The sequence below is a fragment of the Amblyomma americanum genome, chromosome 4 (genome assembly GCF_052857255.1).
Source record: "Amblyomma americanum isolate KBUSLIRL-KWMA chromosome 4, ASM5285725v1, whole genome shotgun sequence".
Classification (NCBI taxonomy): Eukaryota; Metazoa; Arthropoda; class Arachnida; order Ixodida; family Ixodidae; genus Amblyomma; species Amblyomma americanum.
Window position 1 is genome coordinate 178,997,621 of NC_135500.1, and position 27,491 is coordinate 179,025,111.

The 27,491-nt window shown below is 46.6% G+C and overlaps 1 protein-coding gene across 2 annotated transcripts; it reads left to right on the forward strand.

Annotated features, from left to right (window-relative positions):
* Positions 1 to 356: 356 nt before the first annotated feature.
* On the forward strand, positions 357 to 27,371 carry mesh (sushi domain containing 2 mesh). Of its 2 annotated transcripts, none has more exons than XM_077662435.1 (21): positions 357 to 735; positions 2,512 to 2,789; positions 6,317 to 6,528; positions 7,414 to 7,570; positions 8,258 to 8,454; positions 10,306 to 10,597; positions 11,690 to 11,974; positions 13,404 to 13,551; positions 13,816 to 14,013; positions 14,746 to 15,027; positions 16,235 to 16,367; positions 17,126 to 17,276; positions 19,200 to 19,355; positions 19,575 to 19,751; positions 20,344 to 20,480; positions 21,199 to 21,328; positions 21,725 to 21,873; positions 22,551 to 22,674; positions 23,284 to 23,460; positions 24,408 to 24,549; positions 26,125 to 27,371. In XM_077662435.1, the coding sequence occupies exons 2-21, from the start codon at positions 2,708 to 2,710 to the stop codon at positions 26,201 to 26,203; spliced, it is 3,408 nt and encodes a 1,135-aa protein (XP_077518561.1). In that variant the 5' UTR covers positions 357 to 735; positions 2,512 to 2,707; the 3' UTR covers positions 26,204 to 27,371. The 2 variants fall into 2 exon arrangements, with proteins under 2 accessions (XP_077518561.1, XP_077518562.1); XM_077662436.1 differs by having other exon boundaries at positions 26,131 to 27,371.
* The last annotated feature ends 120 nt before the right edge of the window (positions 27,372 to 27,491 follow it).

The window sequence follows — 27,491 nt, forward strand, 5'->3', positions numbered from 1 at the left end:
CACATTATTCATTCCAGTTCGTTCATCGTTTCAAGCGCCCTGTCTCTGCTCATTCAAATGCGTATCAAGTTTTTTGAGAAAGAGTTGTAATTTTAGCCATCGATCGAGGTTCGCGTTGTTGCATTTCCTCTTGTTTGCTTAGCGGCAATGAGACGTCATCGGATCCCTTGTGGGCGTAGCTGCCCGCACACAGCAGTGAGAGTCGTGTAACAAGGCCCACCTTGAAGGCGACCGTTGCACGCGCTACGGAAGAGCTATACAAGCTGCGAAAGAGAGTACATTTGGTGCTCCGCTGTACTGCCCGAGTCGGTGTGTCTTTATCAGCCGAAACGCCTTTCCTGGCGAGGAGGCAGAGGGGACAAGGAGAAAGGAGGCGAAGGGCAACGGCGACTGCGTTGAAGGAGCTTGCCTATTCAGTGCACTTCGCTTGTCCCTCCGCCTTTAACACTCCAGCAAACACCTCAGAAGAACATAAAGGGCGATAGCGAGAAAAAGAACGCCAGCGTTTATCTCACGGTCTCCCGTGGATCGTATCCCGGGTGGCTAACGGTCGTGTCTCCTCGTAACGACGGCAGTGCTGCGGACACGCGGATACCAGCGTGTACGAATACTACGCGCAGAGACATCGCACTTCTACACGTTCCCGTGTGGTCACTTGACGGTGGTAAATATATAGGCCCTGGAACTAATCGGAATCCTTCTGTGAACGTCCTGGCGGAAAAGAGGACTAAGACGGTAAGCTGGACATTAGGCAGAGTTCTCGCTTTGTTTTGTTTATAGTGCTGGCTTGCTTTTTCAGCCGAATTCACAAAAGTGTTCCCTCGTAGGTACGAGCAGTGATTGGCTGCCTATTTGGTCATCTTATTTTTGAGCCCTGTAATTATGAAACGTACGGGCTCCGGCCTGGAGCTTGCCTTCGAAAAGGTTTATGGACTCGGCGTCCGATGCGTCTTTGTTCCTTTTTTATTTTTACTTCTGCTTTGCAACGTGCGTGAATATTTAGGGTGTAACGAGTCTGCGAAAGCCAGTCTGAGCAAGATAAAGGACATCACGCGTCTGCGGGGAATTCTATTATCGCAAGTGTTTATACTTGCACATTCCTGGGAGACTTCAGTGTTATCTCAGCTCATTTGAGTGGCGAGCCGATAATTCAGCTGGCTTTAGAGTAGGCCAGCACAATATAGCTAACGATTAATAATAGTAATAACAAAATGTGCACGTGAGAGCGTCAGCGATCCCAATACGAGCACATCCAGAAATAATTGCTTTGCTAGTTACGTGCACCTTTTGCAATACAGCGACAGCTCCCACTGCTACGAAAATCAGGCGCAATAAAGGCAGCACCAGCAGGAAGAAATTCAGCGAAGATCAAATCGCCATCAAAATGGTGAACGATGACCAAACATTGAATGCTCGCTTGCCTATATAATTACCCTTCCCCTTTTCCAATAAACACAGACCCTTCCCAAAGCTGCAGCGGGAATATAAGATAAAGCAATCGTTATCAAGGAATGAGACAGCTGTAACAATGCGCATAACTATATAACCAACGTGCTATCTTTATGCGTACAGTTACGACCGATCGCATAGTGCATAAACACCCCCATCAACGACAGATTCACTTAGCCGTTACAATTAGGGTGATTAATGTAAACAAACCTTACGTGCAGTCGCTTAATTGCGTTCGATTTTTTTCAGTCACCATATTTTCAACAGGTCGAAACAATGAACACACTTAATGTTATGAAGGTCACACTTTAAAGCCCTTGCCAATTAGAGCTATCGATGAGAAATGGAACGAAAAATTTAGCGTAGTAGCAGTTGTAGTGGTTTATTGAAAGAAAAATACAAAAATGAAGGAAAAGATCTAGCAGGTCGCAACAACTGCTAATATCATAAGCACCGTAGTAGCGGCCTCCCAATGCTTTCCGAGCTCGAGAAGGATAGCTGAACTGACCGCAAGCTTAAAACAGATGGCCTCATAAACGCCCATCTGGTGTCGTCCCTAGTTTGTAACCCGTATACACTCGAAACGCGCACCTTTGTTTGGCGGAACGGATAACAGAAGCATGTTTTCGCGATGGCCCGAGTCGTCGCATGCATGCAGGGAAGGCGCAGCACGAACTGGATAACAAGGCAGGCACGCACAAAAGCCTCGCCTCTCTCCTCACCCTCCCAACCGCGCCCTTCGCGTGCCGCACTCTGGACTCATCGCTCAAACACGGCCTCTGCAGGAAAACGCGGACCTGGCGGCGGCAGAACCTCAACGTCACGTACTATGCGAAGCGGCCCCTCTTTCTCAACGGAGCCGCGCTATACGTTACTAGTCAGGGCGCGTTTCTGCTCGCAGACTACACTCGTAAGTAGCGCGCCAAAACTTGCGTGCAATGAATAAGAAAGAAGTAATAGCGCGCGCGGAACCGAGTTCAAGGAACCAAGAGTGTTGAGACAGGCGGACCGGGACTGGAGTCTCTCTGACCGCCGCCGGCGCGTCGTTCTCCCCAATTTCAGAACATGCCGGGAGTTCTTCTGTAAAGCAAACAGCAGGTGTACTTCGTCACGAAGGCAACTCCTCGCTCCGTTATCGGGACACGCAACGGCGCCCTGCGATAAGATCCAGCGGGCCGATCCGAGCCAGTTCATCGCTGCGACTGGGCAGAGGGCACGCTGCCGCGGGATCGGCGGCGGTCGGATTTCGAAGACAAAGATGGCGGACGTGCGATGGACCATCGTCTGCTTGCTGTGGATCTCTTCGCTCTGCTGCGCGCAGGACGCGCGCTCCGGAAGCAGTAAGTGCACCGGTGAATTGTTTCAATGTGATTAGCCGTTCACAGGGATTGTACCGATGACGAAGGTTTACTTACGAGCTAAGCCTAACACCAACGGTTTCTTGGGTGTGGCTTCGTGATATAGCTGTCGCTGCTCACTGTCTGCCGGTAGGGAAACACCAGGCTGCTCACGAATAATGGACAAAGCTTCAATACTGATTTGGAATTCTGTGATTCGCTACTGTGCACTATGCATGTACATCGTTTTATTCCTTTGTGAGCGACTATCAAGCCGATCATTCCAAATTAGATTCGTCCAGGGCGATAATAGAAACAGATATGGACCATAGCAGAGGTTATTTAGCAGCCGTTTGCTGCAGGTGCAGTGTCCATCTACTCAACACCGGCGTTCTTTTCCCCCCCCGACCAGCACACCTGTAAACCCACCTTTCTATTTCTTTTCTCGTGCAAAACGCAAGCAAAAAAAAAAAGAATCTTAATTTTTCCACTATATGCTTTATATGTATGTTTTCCACTGCCAGCGGTTTTCTTTCTTTACCCATGCTATGCCTCGCATTCGTAAAAAAAACAACTTAGCAGGATATAATCTGTACAAGGTTTATAACGCCGATGGCCTTTGCTTCAGCGGCTTACTACTGCTAATGCAAGCTTGCCGGTGGGAATTACAGCGCGGGTATTCTCTGCGGTTATCGAAAAGCAGGCTGAGTTGATGACCTCGCTAATGATTCGTCATTTTGGTTGTGAGCAATGCCAACATTGAGAATAATATCAATGCACTTTCCTCATACATTTTCCTGCAGGAATTTTAGTGCAGACACACTGAATTTTAAATTTTTACGTAGGTATATTCATAACAACTATGCCACACCTTTTTCATACGATGTGAATCTGAACAACGCAACGCAGATAGGTTAAAGTACTCCAAGACAAATTTACGAATAGGCTTACTGGGGACTACCTCCAACTTAGTGCAGCACTTAACAGCTCACGCTTCAACACTCCTGTAACAAAGCTGTCCAGTTTGATGATAGGGATCTCGAAGAATTGCATGGTGGCACATGATAAGCCCATAGGCCGCGAATGCGAAAATTCCTGCGTCTGAGAAAAAACAAAAACGAATAGAGAATGCGTGCACCACCCTTGGAAACATAAGCCGCGACAATAGATGGCATAAGTGAGACAGACACAGACGAGTTTGTTGATTTACCGAGTCGGATAACAGCAACAGAAAGGAAGCGAAAAAATTGGCGCGATAGCGTTAATGGCATAATGCCTATGTACGGGGAATTGGTCATTCTAGACATCCATATATCCTTGTGAGGCCTTATACCACTCCCGGCGCAGTGGTGCAGCGTTTAAGTGATGCGCCACTGCCCTGCCCTTACAAAAATTTCTTGAGGCGCTCTATAGACTGTCTATAGACTTCTGTCTATACAGTATTTAGACAGTCTGCAGATAAACCCTAGAGAACATTATAAATGCAATACAAATCATGTAGACCGTCCATAGAGAATCTATATATTTATGGACATACACTTTTAATAGACTTCTTTTCTATAGACAGTCTGTAGAGCATGAACAGAAAAAATCAGTCTGTAAAAAGTCTATAGACAGTCTGTAGACCATTTTTATAAGGGTGCGATGGCAAGTGCTGCCATCGGTGGAGCTTGTGCGAACCAGGCTGATCTCACCGAGCAATCTCTCGCGACCAATCATTGATTTAACTGCCACCTGCCACGGTGGGCAGTATACGCTCACAATCCGGTGGGCTGGTTGTGATGACGCCACGAGGTCATGTGATCTAGGTCGCCCACATGCCACATAGGTGGCCCATCTAGGTTGCTTCTCTGGGGATTTTTCGTGGATTTTTCGCACACGGTCAATGACGCCGGCTTTTCTGCGTCAAGGGCTCCTTAATGCTCTCGCGTTAATAACAGGAATGACATATATGCACAAGCAAGGACAGCGAGATTCATGGGAATTCCGAAAACTCATACAACGGTCAGTAACAAAGCACCCAAAGCCTGCTTCCTGAAGGTGCCCATGGTTATGATGTCATGCGACCGCGGGAATGGCTGGGCCAAGTAATTTTAAATGCGACGACGCCATTTCATCGAGCGGTGTCTGAGCGCCAAACAATACAGCGTTTGCCCAGTCACACTTGCTAACTATAGGCTCGCATACGACATCAAGCCAAGAATGTTAGTTTATTGCTGGAATCTCTCCAATATCTATTCCACCAAAATATTCGTATATCTATATACAGTTTGAGCCGACAATTGGAGGGATTACGCAGCAGCAGTAAGCGCTATCTGCATGCGTGATCAAACTTAGCGATGACGCTGACAACAAAGCAAATGGTGGGGACCCCTCAACGTGGCGATAGCAGCCTTATTCCTGATGATTACTGAAGATACGAAACGGTCAGGTTTCTGGAAACTCCACAGATGTCGGTTAATCGTCCAAAAAGTAAATGCGCAAATGTAAAACGCTTAAGAAAAGCAGAGCTGCTGGAAGCGCAGCAGGGCCTACGCATGTGTAGGCCCAACAAGCGCAACAACTTGTACAAGCTTTACCTGTTAAGCAGTAACCGTTCTGAACGAATGCAGCCGTAGTGCGATCCCATATGCCGCACAGATTTGCGAATATTTAAGCGGAAGCTTTGATAGCCATCCGGGACTTCAGGTCCTCATAAGAATGTTTTGTTAATTATTACAAGTTTGCCCGTCGACATATCCGCATATATAGGTATATGTGCATATTGGATACAATAACTTTGCGGAAAGAAAATAATGGTGGTTGGTAAAAGTAAGACAGCTGCAGTAACTTCATCGTGACGACGTCACCTGCAAAAGACAGAATACGAATGAGAAATGCCAGTTATATATCCGTGCTTATATTGATAAACATATTAAGGGCAAAACAAGAGCACACACCACAATAAGGTCAGAGACTACTTGTTCAGGACCACTGCTTATGCACCCGCTCACGTCTAAGACAGGTCAACAAAGGTTGAGGTGTCCGCATCTGATTACGTTAGCTTACAACTAGTGCAGTCATGGGTAAGCTCAGGAGGAAGACAATGACACGGAGCGCCAGCGCACGCATGGTACACATAAACCATTAGTACCGCTCTGAACTTCTCATTCGGTCCAGTGTCGCCAGCCAGCCAGCCAAATGTCAGTTCTTTACTGCATGCTGTGAGGCTTGTCTCCGTTTAAATTACCGTAAAAACGACTTAATTTTCACAGTGACCTCATTTTCGCGATTTTCCCAAATCACGTAGAACACGCGAGAAATTAGTCCTGCGAATTACTCGTGTAAAATGAGAGTATATCACCTCTGCTTCGTGAAATATTCCAATAATTTGACATTACACGAATTCGTGAAATATTGAGCTCGCGAAAAATAAGTCGCTTGCAGTGTTCATCACCTTGGCCCTTCTGCTCACCTTCCGGCATTCAGTAAGCCCGGCGGAGCAAGAAAGTAAATGAAAAAGCAACCGCTTCTCTGCACGCCCACCGCAGGGGGCGGCGGCTCGCCCGATTTTGACGTGTACGCCATCGAGGACCGGCTGGTGTACCCACAGCGTCCGTCCGACTACCAGACGTTCCGCAAGACGCTCATGTACCCGTACGACCGCTATGACCTGGTCACCATCGACTCCAGCAAGCAGGAGAGCGAGGTCTCTCTGCAGGCCAGGCTTCCCTTCTTCGGCTTCCACTACAAGTACATCAAGGTGAAGGCAGCGGTTGCTTTTCTAACATGTTGCAACTCGAGGGGCGGGAGCACAAAGAAGGGCAGCAGACAAGACGAGTTCTGAGCGTCCCACTTCTTTTCCTTGTCCCGTGCAGTTTTGAAGTTCGTGAACCTAGAATACTCTAATTCATGATGTACTGCATCATGGCGTGAAATTGGACGCGTATTGTTGCACGGCCACAGCTAATTGGAGATGAATGGCATAGGCCTTTGCTCCACAGAGTTACTCAATATTACAGAGAAAGTTGGCGCCATCGTCTACGCGAGTTTCTTAAAGGTTCCCTGAAAAAGGTGTTCGAGGTTGGCTAAAACGCTTGCACATTGTAGAGTACAGGCCATCGAGCGTTCGAGCTAAGGAAGTCGCTGTAACGTCCGACGTTTCCGGTTTTTAGCACAATACAGATGGCTATGATATTAAACGCAAGTTCCAGATCACAAAGTGATCGGAGTGAAGTGTACTAAGGTATCGGCTTTAACACGTGCATTACAGCTTTCATGCGTAGTTCGTGTCTGATAATAGAAGACAAGTACGGAAGTAGTGATAATCAAGTGCTCAGTTAGTTTTGTACATGTATCTGTGAAAAAAAGCAAGAAAATAACATCGTATACCAGTAAGCGCTTAAAAACGTACGCCAACATGATTTTGGAGTTTGTGTAAAGTTTACGACTACAGAAACGCACGCATGTTGCAACGCAAAACGTCGTTTCGTATTCCTATCGTGAGTGCATGCGATTATGAGGTGCACGTGTATAAATTTCTTTGAACGTGAAGAATGCAAGGCATATAGAGGGCTCCTTGACACAAAGCGACGGTTCTCTTGTTCTATCTGGATATCTACAACTGTCTTCCCTCGGTACTGTGCAGGTTCACCTAAACGGCTACCTTCACTTCAGCGGTGCGCCAGCCACGTACCGGTTTCCCGTACGCTTCCCAATGAGGCCCGAGGACACCATCCGGGAGAAGGATCCAGCCCTGATCGCGCCGTGGCTCAGCTACCAGAGCATGGTGCGGGATATACCCGGTGAGCACAGTAACTGTCTTCCTTCTCAACGGACAGCTCAACCGCGTCGAGAGGGCAGGCATGAGGAAAGCAGTGAAAGAAGGAATAGAGGAAGATGTGTCGCAGAGGACGGCTCCGGAATTTCGACCACCTGGGGATCCTTAACGTGCACTGACAACACACCGTGCATGCAAGTGCCGCTGAGGAGATGGTGCCGAAGAGGCGCTGCAGCGTTCCATACATGATTTGTGACCTCAATCCCGTGCTACCATTGGCTCTGCTGCCATTAATGAGTCATATGTCATTTGTCCTACCACGAGCTGGAAACAATCGAGGGAACTAGCGAGGACAGGATGTGCATTTGAGGAAGATGACTCGAGATTGGGTGTTGGCGCACCCTCTGCGACTAGCAGCGGATGTTATACGAAAAATCTTCCTCAAATCCAAATCCTAACCATACTAGTTCCCTGAAAGTTTCTGCACAGTGCTTACAAGACGAGTGACACATTACATTTGTCTTACACTCTTATCTTTAAATCTGCTCATAGAATTCGTTCGACGACAAAAACTAGCACACACAAATCCCCTGTAGAAGCGCCCCAGTAATATTTCTAAAAAATGCACGTGACATGCAGCAAAGCGTTAGTTAAAGCGTGATAATGCACAACGATGCGACCAATCTATATGATGCCCGGCGCTGCTTCACAGAGTCGGGCGTCTACTTCCGGCTGTTCCGCATCGGCGACCACTCGGACCGGGACCCGGATCAGTGGCTGGAGCGGCGCGCCCTCGAGGACTTTCGTGAGGGCATGATCGGCGCTGCCGACTTCAAGCCGACATTCGTGCTCATCGCCACCTGGAGGAACATGACCCTCACGGGAATGCAGAGCAAGGAAAACGTCAAGGTCTGTCCTCACCTATTCTGCGCTTCACGTTTTCGTTTCGGGAAAGTTGAGAATACAACCTCGGTGGCGGCTGCCTAGCGTGCTAAGTAATCGGAGAGGAGAGTTTAGGGAGCGTTTCAGTAGCATCGTCTCCACGTGAAATGAACAGCAGTTCGTAGTTCAATAAACCGCGATGACCTGAATAACCCTGTTAAACGGAGTGTTCGCTAGACCAAAAAACATTTCCTGTTTATGGCACTTTCTTTTGCAGCGACAACTGCTAGGGGCACTTTCGGGGTTATGCGGCGTTGGAATAACACGAATGAGTGTGAGAAGAAAAGGAGTAGAAAATTAAATGCGACGCCCCACGATGATTGGCCGAAATAGAGTGACGTTATAATCACGGCACGACATTCCACCGGGTTCGTTCCTCAATCCCACCCCTCTTCCTCGACCTTAACTACGCCAGTTCCTATGGGGGCTCGAAAGAAATGAAACCAGCAGGCGTTATCAGTTTGCACGAAACCTGTGATTGATCAGGACAAAGCTTCGTGATTGCAGGTGTACTACACGACAGATAACTAGCCTGCTTTCTTTGTTGCCGTTAGGATATCAAGCTGGAGGTCCCAAAACGTTCTCTGTGCAAGACACATTACATCAATTGAGGCAAATGATATAGGTAGATGTACCAGCGATGGTGGAGAAACGTGGATTGCAGAAAATAACGTGTCCACAAAGTTCTGTAGCATGTGCGGTACTAAGTGGTACGTATTTTCAGGGCAAACTGCGCGTTTTATGCTTCAGGTTGGAACTCCACTTCGAAGAAGGAAATGACACTTCAGTCCGACTGCAAATCCCCCTTCTCCCCATTTTTTCTCGACGCCCGCTGAACATATGTCAAGCTTTAAGTTCTCACTGCCTCTATCAATCCATCTCGCCCGGGCGCTACATCGAAAAACAGGCTATAAAAAATTTGGAGGACACTTAAGCTTCGTCTTTTAAGAGTGATACGCGACAGCGTGTTGCAGCGTTGCCAAGGAGTGCACGGAACGGCATCGCCCGTTCGGCGCAACGCGTGGCCCGTTGGACATTTAAGGAAAGGACGCCTGTCTCTCATATCTCGGTGGACACCCGAACCGGGCCGTAAGTAAAGGAAAATGAAATGAAAATTGGTTTTAAGGAAAGGAAATGACGCCTGTCTCACAGTTCTCGCTAGACACCCGTACCGCGCCCTAAGGGAAGGAAACTTCCCTTCCCTTACGGCGCAGTTCAGGTGTCCACCGAGATGCGCCATTTTTCGCTCACGGCCAAGCCCCGCCGCGGTGGCTCAGTGGTTAGGGCGCTCGACTACTGATCCGGAGTTCCCGGGTTCGAACGCGACCGCGGCGGCTGCGTTTTTATGGAGGAAAAACGCTAAGGCGCCCGTGTGCTGTGTGATGTCAGTGCACGTTAAAGATCCCCAGGTGGTCGAAATTATTCCGGAGCCCTTCACTACGGCACCTCTCTCTTTCTTTCTCCTTTCACTCCCTCCTTTACCCTTCCCTTACGGCGCGGTTCAGGTGTCCAACGATGTATGAGACAGATACTGCGCCATTTCCTTTCCCCCAAAAAACCAATTATATCACGGCCAACGCCGCCGACGACACTGGCTTTTCTGCGACACGAGCTCCTCAACGTAGTCGCGTTAAAAGTTAAATATCTCAGCATAAGTTGCCGCATTACGACAATAGAAAAACACACATCGTGCATTTATCCGAGCCACCTGGTGTAAAGTGAGAAACAAGGAGCACATTTCAGCCACGTGTAGCCGCAGCGAGACGCTAAAGGAATGCAGTTTTCCTTTCTTTCTTCTTCCACCCATTTTCCGGACAGACAAACACGTACCAAGTGGTGCTGGCCAGTGACGAGCGGCGCACGTACGTGATGTTCAACTACGAGAAGATCGACTGGATCGCGGTGAACGACGTCAACAACGGCGAGAACGGCGAGAACCCGTTCGTGGGCTTCAACGCGGGCAACACGACGCGGTACTACGAGTTCATCCCCTACTCCCAGGAGCCCCGAGTGAAGAACCTGCCGCAGCATGGCGAAGGAAACGGCATCAAGGGCCGCTACATCTTCGAGGTCGAGGAGGAGATCTGGCACGGATCCTGCATCAAGTGGGGTGAGATGATATGCTGCATACCTATAGGTGACCTCGTAGTAAGACGATCGCGCAGACTTTGGCACTCGACAACTGACTAAAATAATCTAAGATCGCGAGAACAGTGAATACCAAGACAATGCATGCGAATGAAAGTACCCATTAGGCACTGTTAGAGATGAGGGGTCCTTTAGTGAGCTGACTCAGCGCCGCAGGTCCCTTCTACGAATGTCGTTGTCGGACTTGGTTATGAAGGAAACTGTACAGGGGGTTTATTTACATTATTTACAAGATCTAGGAACCCATTGGAGGGTGATGGGGGAAGGTCGGAGGATCTGAGAAGATCTGAGGATGATCGAGGATTCCTTCTCACGGCACTCGTCGTCCGGTTTTAAAAGGGTCCGGTCCCTAGCATTCCCCAGGTTCGAGGAGGTCTTCGCCAGGTTGGGCGTGGCCTAACTTGCGCTGTCGTACACACACACACAACGCTTCACATAGGGACACGCCCTGTCACATGTCTCGCCGGAGAGAGTGAGGGTGCCGCTGGACCATCGCCCCATCAGAGAAAGCGTTGTCTTCGCGTCCGAACGAGAGTTCTCACGCTGTCAAGCCGGACACGTCTTCCGGGAAGTCCGAATGGGCGAGGCGCCAGTGAGCCGGCACAGTAGAATGGATGAGCCACCCCTGCTCGGGTTGGCGGTCGCTAACTGCCTCCGTACCGCACAGGTCGATCTTCCGGGAACAATGTTGTTTACAAACGGCAGCAGAGTCCTCCGTCTCGATTCCAATAACCCAAGCGGGGACAGGGCGTGGGAACAAGATCCCTATCGCCGCGCAGGGACCCCGGCTGCAGGTGTCCCGGGCCGACTACGCAGCTAACGAGACGGGCTGTCGCCAGAATCCTTACAGCACTGAAACTCCCTTGGACGTCCTGAGGACATTTGAGACGTCCTGCGGACGTTCAGTAGAGTTTTGCCCCATTGGGTACACTTTCGAGAAAACAGATTAATAGGTTCTTCTGCGTTACTCATTGCGTTTTTTCTCAGGAACCTGAATGTTTTCCAGTACTGATAATACTTGGTCGTAAATAGCCAAACTGTCGTGGTTGCGCAGAGCTGGTGCCTCACCTGATCACGAGTCGACCGCGCCTGACGTTCTTCCCCAAGTACGCATCTATGCTGGGCGGCACGCTGATTAACGTCACGGGCCCCTGCTTCGACCCCAACGAAAAGATCGAGTGCCAGTTCCAGGACATGTCGGGCCACCGGCTGCCGGCCATCTACCGCGACACCAACCACGCCACCTGCCTCATGCCGCCCGTCATATTCCACGGATACGTTGATCTCACAGTTTCCCAGGGAAGCCGTGACGCAATGTTCTACGGACGCTTCTATGTTCGTGAGTAAACCGTTCTCTGAACGGGGGGATCGACACCGCCCTCCGAGGGGCATCGAACATGGTGCGGTACCGTGGAGGCCACTATTTAGAATGGGCAGTGGGGACTGCGTGTCTATTTACGCATTTACTCGCAGGGCCATTTAGGATAGGAAAAAAAAGCGGTTTTTAGACAAAGAACAAATATGCAGCTATCTACTAGTATACTTTGTATAATAACTGGTCGTGCAAATACCTTCTTGAAAGATGTGGGATCAGAAATGGAAACGACGGAGGCAGGCAGGCGACTCCGGTTCACGCTGGTCTGAAGGATTCGAAGTACTGCTTTGTTGTGCAGTTCAACGGGCTAAGTTTTAGATTGCCTGTGTTGCTATCTTTAACGGGGCCATGAAACACATTTGAGGAGAGCACATAAACTCGCTCAATCACTACATTGTGTTGTTATGAACGTTTGAGCCAAATATAATACACTTCTACACGCAGCCGAGAACTCATAATCGCATGCAAAAATTGGCGAGCCCTTACACGCGACTTTTTCACACTCGCGCCCTCCTCCATTTCATGCTTCTGCGTTTGTCGGTTAAGAGATGGATATCAGATTCTTTCAAATATCACGCACCTATAAAACCGCGGCCAGTCAGCCGCGTCGCCACAAATCAGGTGCTAGGCCGAGCGAATGGGGCCAGTGGAGAAGCGCCGAGCTTTCAGCGCAAAAAAAAATGTTACCAAGAGGAGAGGGAAAGATGCGAAAATGATGAAATTCAAATGCTGGATAGATAACTCAGCTTTTAATACAGCCATTACAAAAATGACAAGACCACTGTGTAACGCGAGATTCAGCGACAGCTGTTAAGATATTTAGATTTTTCGATATGTTGAGGCAGAGAATATGATGGTGACTTCATATCTGTGTAGTTATAGAACACTATTAGTTTTTCGCACACAATCGTTTTTCGACTAGCTCTCCTCTCCAGCCCGCCGCTCTAGGCACGCGGTGTTGCATCAAGCTGCTAGGCGGCGACGGTAGGGAGCGAAGACGTCACTACAACGAAGACGTCTGTTACAACTCATACGCTCTTAATTTTAACCAGCAGCTGTTTTGCTACGTTTTCGTCGGTAATTTTCTACGCTTACTCGTGAAAGCATAAGCATCGACACTGAAGACTATCTCGGTGTACGCGCTGGAGAAAAGGGCGACCTTGTAACGAACGAAGACCTCGCGCATCAGCTCTTATAAAGTTACGCATAGCGTCGGGCTTCGTTGTCCGCGCTCAGCAAAGCCGCCGAAGCTCACTAAACGTGACATTCTGTTGTGCCGTCGTGCAGAAATGCTCTAGCGACGAGTGACGCGCCTCACCCCTTGTTTAAAAGCCCGCACACGTTCCATTTGCACCGTTCATAACTAATGCTCTCCCGCAACGTATGCCTGCAGAACCGCCGGAACTTGCGGCTGAAGACATCGAAATCCTGGACGACAACGACAAGGCCGAACGGCCAGAACAGATGCGAATAAAGTGGAACCCACAGAAGCTCATCAACAACAACAACACCAACGTCCAGCTTCACTTGTGGGGATACAAGTGAGTCGACAAATTTCGTTTCGAACACCGACTGTGCCGCGGCCTGCTCTTCTGTGACCTGTCTGCTTGCGTTTTGGTCGATTTATGGCACGTGCTATGTTTCATCTAATCAAGCTCAAAATGACACTTCACAGTGTCCTTTTTCGGGATATGATTAAAGGACACAACGAAAGATGCTCGAGCACGACGCACCTCCCACCGCATGCATTTTGAGCTGCGTTCAGAGTAAGGAAAATTGCCACGTCTTTCTCTCGTACGATGCAGCGATGACCTGGAGTACCCGCAGCTGACGTACATCGACACGCTGTCGAGTGGCATGCGCAACGGCGACATGCGTTACACCATCAACATGGAGATGTACCGGGAACGCTACAACTGGGACAAAGTGCACTTCAAGTTCGGCTTCCTGAGCATGAACCTCACCGACGGCAACGCCATCGCCAAGGACTACAGGGGCTCGCCGTAAGCCTTTATTTGCACGCTCGTACGCGCTTTACTCTTCTCTCGCCCTCTGTTAATATAGTTAAAACTGAGAGCTGCAGTGGAAATTGAGGCAGTGCTCGCATAGGTTATACTTCTGATCTTCGAGCCATTCGCACGCAAGAAAAAGTACACTGAGACGGCGTCTTGATTTACATGAATCGATAACCAATAGTCTACGCAGCTATACCTTCCTGGCTTAATGCGCAGGTCCCTCCAATATGGAAGGGAAAAAAAGTTTGAGTTTTCAATTAATGATTACTCCATAATTATGAGTGACAAGCACACTTTTTTTCTTTGTTCTAGCTAGTCTTTCTTTTGACTAATAGTATCCAGAAATCATTTTGAACTTTAGTAGGGAAATGACCTAAAATTCGTGTTTTTGTGCACACTTTTCATTCAACTTCATATTGAAGGGACCTGCAAATACCAAGAATTGGCAGTTTTTTCCCCCACACAAAGTTTGTGCAAACAGTTGAATCGACAGACATCACGTGCCGGCCTGATGCGATATCCCGATCACGGAGGTATATAGCACAGATGAGTTTTTTTCTTGCCAGTTACAACTAAGTTGAGCAAAAATAAAACAAAAACACAAAAATGTGTGTGCACCCCGGTGCGCCGAAACGCGTCCAGCACGACGATAAGCGCAGCAGTACATCAGTTACTTGACGCTTGCCCCCCGCCGCGCCCCTGGTTCCCTTGACGATGCAGGACCATCTGGAGCCGTCCGATGCCGCTGGCCTGGTACTTTGCGCACCAGTGGGACCGCGCGTACGGCGCCGGCTGGAAGGACCGCTTCTGCAACGAGTGGTTCGAGCGCGAGACCAACGCGGACCGGTTCGCGCTGACGCTGTGGCGTTGCCCGTGCACCATGAAGCAGTCGGACTTCGACCGGGGCCGCTTCGCTCCCGACACCAACTGCAACACGTACACCAAGAAATGCGACCCGCTGCACAAGGGCGCCCAGCACTGCGTGCGCACCGGACGGCCCTCGTGAGTACAGCGGACTGTCCGCACGTGCACTGGTCTCGCCAGCTCCAATGACATCCGCCGATATGGAACGCGGGTGAATAAGGGTAACACCACAGAGAGAGCCAGAGTCGATACGGAACGAGGCTGACTGACAGCTGAGAATGTATTCTCGCAAGTCGTTTATGCGCGTAAAACAGGCGTTTGTACACGAGCCTCGTGCGTAGAAGATGCCGGGTTGGATCTCCAGTGCCGGGAGGTACCTCGGTTTTCCACTGGGCAGAATTGCTTTCTCCTACACTGGCGCTCTGTTTTCTCCGGGGAGAGAAGGAAGACGGCACAGGCGCGCCATGTCGCCTCGTTCGTTTCTTTTTTACACCACGCGAAGCACAGCGTTGTTTCCATTGCAAAGTGTGCCAATTAGCAGAGCTGAGTACTGTAAGAAGAATTCGTGAATCTGTTCGCACTGGTTGACGTCTCGACTATTGTAACAATTTAGCGAAATTGCATTGTTCAGTTATGAACTAGACTAAGGTACGAACAACTTAGTGAGTTTGACTCGCACATAGCTGTCAGGACCTTTAGCTTCCACCATGCTGTGCAATTTTAATGACGTGGCATAGTGACAGCATCACGCAAGCGATGCGCCAGCAATATGAATTCCAAACGTGTCTTTAGTTGTAACTTATGGAGCAACGGACCACACAGTTGTCCCGCCGAGCTCCGACCTGACGTACTCGGTCCCCACAGCCATTTTTCACCGCGCCCGATAATCGCCTGGTCAAGTTCGCGTGCTGGTTACGCATGCGGTAGTCAGAGGGAAATAGGAAATAACTGTCTCCAATCGCGATGGGCACCTCAACTGCGCAGTGGATGAAGGAGGGAGTAAAAGGAGAGAAAGAGGCGTCGTAGTGGAGGGCTCCGGTGTAATTTCAACCGCCTGGGGATCTTTAAAGTGCACTGGCATCGCGCAGCACACGGCGTCTTTTGCATCCGTCGAAATACGGCCGCCGCGGCCGGAATTCGATCCCGCGTCCTAGGACTCACAGCCGAACGACATAGTCACTATACGCTATAGAGCGACAGTGGCGACTGTGGTCCCTCTGGGAAAGGCATATGTGACGGGAGAACGCCGTACGCAACAGCGTGTGCCGCATAATTAAACCGCGACAGCACTGTCGTTGCTGAGAGCTACTCGATCAGCAGCTGTTGTTCTTCGCGCACGACGCAGTGTGGGCGGTTCTGGGCAGACCTGCTGCTACGACATGGAAGGCGAGCTGATGCTCACCGCGGACACCATGTATGGGGGCCGGCCGTCGCGGATCTTCAGCTACGGCATCCTGCCCTTCAGCAGCCGGATGAAGGTGAGGTTCCACTTCAGTGAACAAGCACAGCTTCGAATCAGCGAGAGCTATTGCAGAAACGACCTCAGACAATCGGATGACTGCGTTCTGCACGTTCGGCACCATTCTTGTGGGCAAAATGGCGAGAAAAAACATCGAGACCTTACGGGACAAAATAGATCCGCGCTATTTCAGAGGTCCATTAAGGCAGATAATAGGAGACAACCGATGGAGATTTAGATGCTGTAAAGACAGACCAGTTCCTAATGCGCCTTTAGCATGTTGCATCAAGCTACTAGGCGGCGGCGATAGGGAGCGAATATATCACTGGTCCCAGGGGTGCAACTTGTGCCTTACAGAGGCAGTGTACTACCTTCGAGGGCAATTTTTTTTTTCTTGGCTGCCCACCATCTAACAAAGCACAACGGCGCCGAATACAGTACTAGTTCTAAATAGCGTATCTTCCACACGGGAGCTCTATAGTTAAAACTATTCACCTATGGTGTCGGCATCCCGTGTCTGATTTTCCATGATGCCCATCGGCCAGATGGGCACATGCCTGACCTAGACCGTGCACATTGCAATGTGTCATGTACATTGAGAATCCAAACTTGGCAGCGATCGCTTAACCCAAGGTCAGAACAACACGCCAGGCAGTCAGTCCACAAGAAGGCAGGCTGCACTAGCAGCCTCATGGGAACTGTGCCTGTCACACTCACCAGGCCACTGTACAGGTCTAGCTGACAAACTCGTGTAATTCGCATTGCTTCCCCATGTAGGTTCCGTCGCTGTCCAACTGGAACATTGATACCATGCCATTCTTCTACTGCTGCCACTGGCAGCAGGCCAAGGACGACTCGCAGTCGTGCCAACAGTACAAGTACTGGCGAACCTCGCAGGACTGCACCGCCTACCAGCCGCCGGGATACGGTAAGGACCGCTTACTCCGAACCGTCAGAGACGCTGACGTTAAAAAAACAAACAAAAAAATGGGGCTATAAGGGACGCTGCGTAATGCGACAGATTACAAGCATTATGCCTATAAATGTGTGTTTCATGCAATGTACTTGTATAGTTCTCTTAAATGAATCTAGACACTTTATTTAAGTTGCATGGTTTTTTTCTCTCTGTAATGATGCACAAGACATTAGAACACATGGACATGCGGTATTTGCTTACGATCGCTAAATAATTTATAACTATTTCTTCCATCAGGCTATTTCAGTTTCACCACACGAACAATGGCCGTGACGTAAAAGATAGTTTCAGGTGTCCTGAGGCACGAAAAAATACGGTTTTAGTTCACTACAATGCTAGAAACCTGGCTGCTTCAAAAGCCGGAATTATAACAAACGACGTATCAGTGACAGCTGGTACCTGACGTCACAAGGGTCATGAGTGTGAGTTATGCATAGCTTCGACAGTGCAGGCCAGAAGAGGTTTCAATAACTGGATTATAGAAACGCGCACCTCCTGGCTAGCCAGCTGACGGCTGCTGCGACATCGGTGAAAGTTTTGTAGCCTCACGTGGATACGAATTAACTTTTGACACCACAGTCATCGTTCAGTTTGGCTTCAAGAACCGGAATGACAACTGTCAGCGACTTTTTTTTTTTGCACGCTTCATGTCGCCTAAAGCTACATTTGACGTCACAGCCATCGTTCAGTTGTTTAAACTGAAAAAGCATCAAGAAACTAAATCACAAATGTCGTAGAAGTAGCACGCATCGTTTCAAAGAGAAAAACACGCCAGCAAAAATTTGGTTCCTATGGTCCTTTAATGTAATTAATAATTATTAATAACCAATAATTTCCCGAACTTTGTTGTGGCTATATAAACCATAGTGTTGCTGCTAGACTTGTGACCTTTTAGTGCTGCATATTTAAAGGCCTGCCTACTTACCGTTTTTACTCGCGTAATTTGCTCACCTTTAATTGATTACTCGGGTTTGTAAAAAAAAAAGAAAGAAAAGCTTTCACTCGCATATTTTATGCTCCCTACTGCGCCAGACTGCCAGCATGCACGGATTGCTCGCAAGGTAGGCTTCGGAAGATCGGTGCGGCCGCGTGGCTGTGTGCGGCTGCGAAAGGTGCGAGTGGTGAAGGTTGAACTACGCCACTCGCAATGTTTTCCACCACCACCACCATCCCTGGAACGAACAGCTGCGCGTTCCGGAATCCGAAACTACCGAACCGTTTGCTGTTCGTTTTGCCGCTAGTCAGCCGGGTCGCATGCAAGGGCGTCCTTTTATCGCCTGCTATTTCAATTTGCCTCCGACTGCTGGCTTTGCGATTGTATCATTGAGCGTTTATTGCTTTTGAGCTGCGCACTGACCGTCATGCCATCCTGCGGGGAGTTAGGGAGGAGCGGGAGGGGGTATGCGTCTTATATTTTTCGAGTCAAATTTTTTTTGGCCAATGAGAAATGCGAGTATACAGTATATAAAAGTGTTATGACCTCGCAGGGTTTTTTAGGACGTGTTCGCAAAATTTTCGCGTAATTTTCGCATCCCCATTTGAAGTCTTAATTTAATGAAAAAAGAGCAAATTACTCGAGTAAATACGGTACGTTGTACATCACATGTTCTGCATTCGTGCACTGTTCGCGCGTTCTACGCAGGTGTAGAAGGCAAAAATGCATGGTTTGTCACAATATCTACAATCTGACGTTGCTGTCTGTTCTAATGAAAAGGTTTTTTAAATGCTATTTAGATAGCTAACACTTCGGTCCTAAAAATGAGCATGCAAGGGTCGCGCATCCCTGCGTGCGGGATTCTTCCTGTGGCGCACACTGGCGCCATCATCTGAGTACGGTTTTCTCCCGTCCTCGCATGCAAACATTGGCCCGTGCAGCGGCCGTGTTTGGCGACCCCCACTTCTTGACCTTTGACCGTGCCAACTACACCTTCACGGCACGCGGCGAATTCGTGCTGGTGCGGGTCAACGACCCCAAGGGGAAGCTCGAGATCCAGGGCCGCTTCGAGAGCGTGCGCCGCACGTTACTCACAGGTGAGCTTGCTTCTCAGCATTCCACGCAAAGATCGGTATCGACAAATGAACTAGCAGGTCACTCTCATATATAACTTAACGACATTCAGCAAACAGAAAATTCAACACGCGTAGCTAAACAAAGCATGCAGCTGTGGAATGAAAGCTGTTCCGCACGAATATCAAAATGTGTCAACAACGGACAGCCTCTGCGTCTACCACGCTGATGCGCATGCGCAGATCGCATGGTGAATGGCACCTTCCTGAGCGCGGTGGCTGTTCGAGACAACGTGTCCTCGACTGTGGAAATTCACCTGCGGCCCCTGGCGGCGAGATTCAACTACCAACTCTACCTGATCGTCGACAACGAGTTCATCTACTTCTGGGATGACACCATGCGCATCCAGAACTTTAAAGGTATGCCCACTTATTTGAGGCCTTTGAACGGTATTCAGATGCCCTCAGAAAACTGGCCAGGAAGCATTAAGCAACACCTCTGACAGATTCAATTTGTAGCTTCTACTGGCTGATGTCTGCCGCTCATGAGACAACAGTTTAGGAAGCAACAGCTAGCCAGTCTATTGTGCATAAAGAAATATCCAGACACGAAGCCCACATACGAACAGTAAAATACACCATGGACCACACGACTGGCAAAAAACAACAGCAGCATACATTTCCAATCGTGGCCAGTACCGTGGGAAAGTTCTGCTAGGCAAAGTGAAATGGACAAAGGGTGACATAAATAAGTTGCTTTGTTTGTAGTGTGGAGCAACACAAAAGGGAGAAGAAAGGAAGGCTAAAGTCTCTACACGTATAGATCTCGGAGCAAAATATGGAATGTAAATTCTGACAAAAATTTATACTGCCGAATTAGAGAGACAGTCTTGATGTATGGAAATGACGAGCATTCAGCTGGAGCTCACAGAACACTTATTATCCACAAGTGGTTGTCATGTGTATGACATCGGCCTGTGATGTAACTCTTTGGCTTTGTTTCTCCCATTAGGTGTAACAATTTACCAGCCAACTGGATACTACAACATGTCCAAGATTGTATGCATGTTTGATTCTGGGGCTGGAGTGGAAGTCTTGGTCAAGGACGAACAGCTCTCTCTGAATGTCTTTCTACCAGTGGAATTTAAAGTAAGTATATGCTTCTGTAGCATGATGACATGTTGTTAGCTATAAGGGATAGATAAATTATGCCACTACGTATAAGCAAAAAACAGCCACCTGTTCTCATGAGATCACCTATTATGCGACATTAAATAGCACTCAAAAAGAACATCAAGTTGCACTCTGCAAATACTTGGCCCATGTGCACGTTTAGCTCACTTGCAAAATCTTAAAAAAAAAAAATGATTTTTTCTCACTTCCCACAAAGTATATTAAGATGTACATAATTTTCAATGACACGTGGGATCAAATGAAGCTCCAAACAGTATTGATGCTCATTCAGTGATTAAGGCCTCAAATTCAAGTTCCGTGAAAGCAAAATGTTTGATGAGTAGCTTGAGGATGAAGTCAGAGTTTTGTGTGTTTTTTAGGAAAATATTAACACCAGTGTGAACATTGAACTCCATCTTATTCTAAAAAGCTTGCCTCATCATGCATGTTTGCACATATTAAACTTGTCATGTGTGCTGCAGCAGCAATGCACGGTTCGACACATAGTACGAAGCTGTCAGTCAGAAACCATGTCATATATTGTGTGTCATGTCATAGCTGAACAAACCGCATGGTAAAATATATGCGTCTGATACTAAGTACTGTAAAGCCCAGGTGATAATTAGCACCAGGTCTATGCAAATCTACTGGTGCTTTTTTGTGTGTTGAAAGTTGTGTGCTTTTTGCCTTTCAGAATATTACAAGAGGGCTACTTGGATACTGGGATAGGCGCATGGAGAATGATTTGATGCCTCCACATGGAAATGCCTTCGTGCCAGTTACAGCCACATTAGACCAGATTTACCATCAGTTTGGAAACCTATGTAAATATCCACTCAGATCTTCATTTTTACCTTATGATTCAAGCACCCGTGAAAGGCTGAATATTTAGTGAAATTTGCCATAGTAAGCCTGATGTAACATGTTCCTTTCCTCGATTTCCTTGCTTTACACCATCGAAATAGGAATATTTAAATGTAGCAGAATGCTGATTCCTCAGAACCTCAGTAGTCAGTGCTTGTAGGTGCAACATGTGATAATACGCATGAGAACTAAGAGCTATTTGCTCATGATCCCACGTATCCGCAGTGGGCTGCATATCGAATAAGGAGAACAGTGGGTCGCACAAGAAGACATACTAAAGCTCTCCTTTAAAAAAGAAAGTAAAGGATCACGATTATCAACAGTTCCTTTACTCATTGTGTTCTGTTCTCTTGCAGGGAGGTTAAACGAATCCAACTCTCTGTTCAACCACGACGTAATGGGCTACAAGTTTGGCCACTACGATGACCAGTCCTTTTTGCCGTACCTAGAAGACCCGCCAAGGATACCACAAAATTTCACGTTCAGGGCACAGGATGTTGCTGATGTAAGACCACCTAGCAATAGATGGCAACAGTGCCAAAATTAACAGCCAGCACAAAAACAGATGGCCATGTATATATGAAGTGATGATCAAGATCTATAATGCCCAAGAGTAGAGGAAGTACAAGGTAGACTAATTTTAGCATAACATGAAAGCTTTGCATGCAGTGGTTGTCCACACAATGGTGTCCACTGCAGTCTTGTGACAGTGGCGATTGAAAGCCCTCCCCAAAAGCAATGGCATTGAATAAGTTAAAAAGAAAGTTTAAACTTATTTTGATAGCAGATGGGATGCAATTTCACAATGCTATGATAACAATAAAACTTGTCATAATGAAACATGTAAGTTTAAATCAACAGAGAATCAATGTCTACCTAAATATAAGTGCAAATTTTACTAGCACTCGGTCATACTAAATGCTGCTTCTAAGAATCAGAGTACAGAGTGCAGCTTTATAGTTTTCCACTGCAGCTAATAGAAAAAAGAAGAAAATGTATTGATAAAAATATCAACACAAAAAAAGGCAGAAAATGTGTACACTCTAGACCTGTTGTACGCTCACTACTAGATGTCACATTTAAAAATATTGCGCATCAAACATACAAATGCTTGCATGTCTAGCTTTTATATGCTTTCATTGTGTAATGAATGCATGAATTACCCTTCCATTCTTTTCACAGACTTGCTCTGGATCAAAGGCCTGCATATATGACTTCATTGTGACTGGGGACAAAAGATATGCTGCCACCACAAAATCTAACGAGGCTGCTGTTCAAGCTGTGGCTAGGGAAGTCCGAGAGGAAGGTACAAGCATTATTCAGACTAGCAAGTCATTTTACCAAGCCCTTGAGGTTCTCCTCAACATTGGAGCACAACAGAATTGTTAGAAGCATCGTGAATCAATAGCATTACTAGAAAAGAAAGTAAAAAAAATGTAAATCAAAATTCCTAAACCACAACATTTTAATATTGGTTCTCACTAATACATTCTATGTTCCAATGCCTATGAGGAAAACATATGCACCAGTACACATGGCAAGCAGTTGCCATGCCAGTTACCTAGCTTTTGAATGACTTAGATTTTCCTTTCAATGGTGATGCACACCAGGCTCTCAGTATGATTAAAGATAGGGTGGATAGAGCAGATTCAGAATTTTAAAAATAAACAAACTTAGGTGCTGCACTGCATAGCTTTGTGAATGCTGTATTTCACTTCTTACCATGTTTTCAAGCTAGCAGCAGCCAGATCACCATTAGGCATTTACATGAAAATACTGTTTTATGAGTTCAAGCACGTCAGTGCCACCCTATCCATTACAAACACACCCCAGTGTGTCATCATTAAGTCACATTTGCAATTAATGACATACAGGGCTCACTGAATGCACTGCCTTTTTCTCTTTGCTATTGCAGTAATTCGATGCCCAGCTATTGACAAGCCTGCCAATGGTCGCAAGAGCGAGATCCGAAACTTTGTGGGGCGCACAGTGCGGTTTACGTGCAACGAGGGATACCGTCTTGTGGGGCATGAGGTGCGCCAGTGCAAAGAGTACGGTCTGTGGTCGTGGGGTGTCGACGTCACATGCATCAGTGAGTATTTCAGACTGGCACGCAAATATTTGAACTCTTAAATCATGCCGCTGGCATGTGGTGAAAAACGTGTTACAGTGCACTGCAATGAACAGTGCTAACAGCAGTGTTGCAGGTTAGGGTCACATTCTAAAAACAAAGAGACCACTCCCACCAAAAATGGAGCTTTTATAAGTTATAAAAGAACAAGAAAACAAAATATAGGTGTCGTCATCAGCGCCGATTTTGTAAGTAAAGAGTGTCCGTTGACACTGACTTTTGCGCGGATCCCAAACGCCACGCTACACTGCCGTCGGCTTCAAAACAGTGGCAATCCGTCATTTTCGATAATGATGTCGCAAGTTTGATTCGACTGGCGGGAAGATTTTTAAATTTGATTTTCTCGCCGATAAATGCATCTTTCTGTTGCTGGACAAACGTCAACATAGCTAGGAAATCAATTTTTATACAGAATAACAATTGGATAAAGCTGTCCTCAGTGCCCCTTTAAATCAGCATTTTCAAAATGTGTGCTGATATGCTTTCGAAACATATGGATAACTTTAAATTGTATATGTAGCAATGTTGCCTGGATGTAAACGCTACACCAAATATTTGCAGTAATAACTGTGCTTACTGCTAGCTTTATGTTATCCTTACTTCTAATGTTAAGAGTATACAAAATTGAGAACAAAAACTGCACTAGTTTTCTTCCTTAGAGATGAAACAGCAAAACTACCACCATATTATACATGCTTCTGGTTGTATGCTAACAGTTGCCAAACAGAAGCAAGATGCACAAATTAAACGTGACCACCTAGCCACGTAAACTAGGCAGCTTCAACTGAAGCATACATAAGAGAGGCAGTAAGAGAGTTCCAGAAATGTGTCTTTGTTCACAATGAGACTGGAGAGTTGGTCACTTTAAGTGAACAAGATTGGGAGCAAATTGATTTCTTATATTCCAGGCAATGCCAGCTATGCTCGCAAAATAGCCGGCATCACGTTGGGCATCCTGCTACCCATTGCCATCATCTTTTGCATCATATTCTTCTGCTTCTTCAAGCGTAATCGGCACAAAAACAGCCACTACACAGGCTCCAACGGAGAGTAAGTTCCTATTTACTTTTTCCACTAGGGACATTTCGCATAGAGTGCTATAAGACTGAGAGGCATGTCGCCTAAGCCAGGTCCACAGGGAGAGCAGCAAGGATGATGACAGTGTGCTTGTTTTTATCACTGAACTTCTATGCGGTGTAGGACAAAGATGCAGAACATACGGGTAAGACAAACACAGCACCACATCTGTCCTGCCGGTTTCTTCTTTGGCGTCTTTGTCCAGCTTGTGCTGCAAAATCCTCTTTGACACAAATAATAAGCATCATTCTTTCAGTCACGGTGTACAGAAATGCATACACAGCTTGTTTTGTGCCGGTTTTGGCTACTGCTGGGATATAATAAGCCGCAACTGGTTGGTGCTTATAATTTTTAACCTTCTACGATAAGCCACGCTGAGCCATTGAGCCACTGCATATGAAATGAAAGCAGAAAACGGTTTTAAGATGGCTGCCTCCACATTTTATGCAAGTGCTGTTGCAGCTCCTGAGAAATGTGCATCCGTTCAATTCTTTTGCATGCAACAGCACTTTCAAAATCAAAAGTCACAAAATAAGCTAAATTGTTTACACAATGACTCCTTACAGAAATGAATAAAAAAAGTACTACAACTGACATCCTGAAAACAGTGTAGAATCGAGACACGGAAATATCAGGACCAAATTTGGAAAGTTTCCTTTGGCATGGATCATAATTCATAACAAAAGGGCACAACTATGCTGAGGGGTGGTGTGTTTTGCATCAGCACTCCTTGCTATTCAAACTGTATACGGTTTGCAAAATTGATAATCTATGCCTTTGGATGTTCCCTTGTAGACAAATATCTGGCCATATGATTACCACACTGCAGCCTGCATTAAGTCTTCTTCCCTAGGATTTTTCTTTACGTGGCTTGCTTCTTACTCAAATGCTGCTTACTTCTCTGTCTATTATTTGCATGAAAATTGGTAACAATAAAATAGTGCTAATAGTAAGATTAATGCAACCCACCATGCTTTACCACACTATTCTTTGCACCACTTTGTGCAACACATGGCAGACTCAGTGTGCACAAGCAAACCAAGCAGTGCACTGCCTTGTGTACTTTTGTACAGCGCATTTGTGGGTGTGTGCTGCAGTACATGACTCACTGTGCCTGCACCACCAACGTGGTCTATGATGTTTTAGGAAATTATGTTGCTTCTTTTTGAGCACTACTAAAAGTCATCCTTATGATTAAATAGTGTTTATAGCAACAACATGAGTACTAGCATCAAAATGGTTAAAAATGACCACTTTGCTATTCATACCCATGTTATTCGTAATAATGCTATTAGTAACAAAAATGATATTTGTGTGCACAGTATAAGAAACTAAGAGAAAATTACACATACCCAAAACGTTGATTTCATAACACACGTGCCACTACTCTCTCCTCAGCCATAAAACTGTTTTGTAGAGCTGCAAGTTGTGACACTAACTCATGGTTATATTTCTCACGCCTACAGGCTGCAGTTTGCATTATATGTTTATATGTATTCATTTGCCTTCACTAAAGCATGAAGTGATAATCCGCTCTTTCTTCTTGAGTTTCAGTAAGTTCCCCGAGCGCAGTGCAAAGACCTACCATGGACCAGCACCAGAGAAGCTGAGCGAGACAACAACTTGAACAAAGTGTGCCATTTGGGGGATAACAGAAGGATGAGCATTTTGTAAATAGGCACCCTCTCATGTCCAGATTTTACAAGTCATACTTCACAGTCTGTGCACCCATAGCAACAATGACCAGCTTAAAATTCGTGCCAGTTTTTTTGCTTATTTAACATAAAATCCCCAATTCCAGAGCATATGGTACAGACACACACTGGTGCCTGTGTATGACACATGGCAGAAAACTCTCCTAAGTAGAAATAGATGATGCCAGTGGTCGTTGTGTCTTTGCCACAGCAGATTAAGGGGAAGCATGGCTCTTTGCGGCCGAAAATTGTTAAAAAAATTTTATTTCTGGTCTTTGTTTTCACAATCGAGAGGTCTTCGTGCAGCTATCTATGATTTTTGATTGAAAAACATCACCTAATTCGTGTGTTACAGCATTCCAAAGGCTAGACTCTGTGCACATGGCCATTTAAAATGAACATGTCGTCGCCTACTCTATGCAAAGCTCGTTCATCAAACGACTCTGAGAACTTTATCATAAGTTTTTGGGCTTCATGCAATTATGCCTGTGCACTGTTACATCACAACTAACTTCTTAATACGAAACATTCCTATGAACTGTAATAAACAGTAAAATTGTTGCTAATTTAGAGAACTTGGTCACAGTGGACGTAAAACGGATGCTAAAGTTTTCTTAATTCGAGAATAAGACATGCACAGCAACAGAAGTGATGGTGCACTGGGTTCTCCTTCAGCATCAAAGAAGAAACCTCTTTTGGACATCTTAATTTCTAATCTTTCAGTATGTCCCACGACCCACTGTGTCATCGGCAGTCCGGGCATGGCATTATTATTTTCCTATATTTTTCTTAGACCCACCCAAACAAATGCTTTGGGCTCTGATGTTGAGTGTTACTGAACTCTGACAGCTATGCTCAGGTCCCGCTGAGAGCCGGCATTTTCACAAGAAAAGGCTGCCATGTAGTGTACATAGAAAAGATTATACTATATCTATGGACTGTCATGAAAAACTTACACAAGTGGAGTACAACCACTGAGGCTATTTTTTTTACATGTGTGAAATGTTGCAAGTATTTACATCTGGAACAAATGCTATAGCTTTTACACAGTGTAGCATGTCCTATTCTTCTTATGGACTGAATAAATACAAAATATATATACCAATGGTGTTTATTTGATATCACCATGTACATCTAGTACCTGTTCTCAAGATGTGCAAATAAGTGGCACACTCGCATACACAGAAGCTTATCATACCAAAGGCAAAAGGAGCTCATACA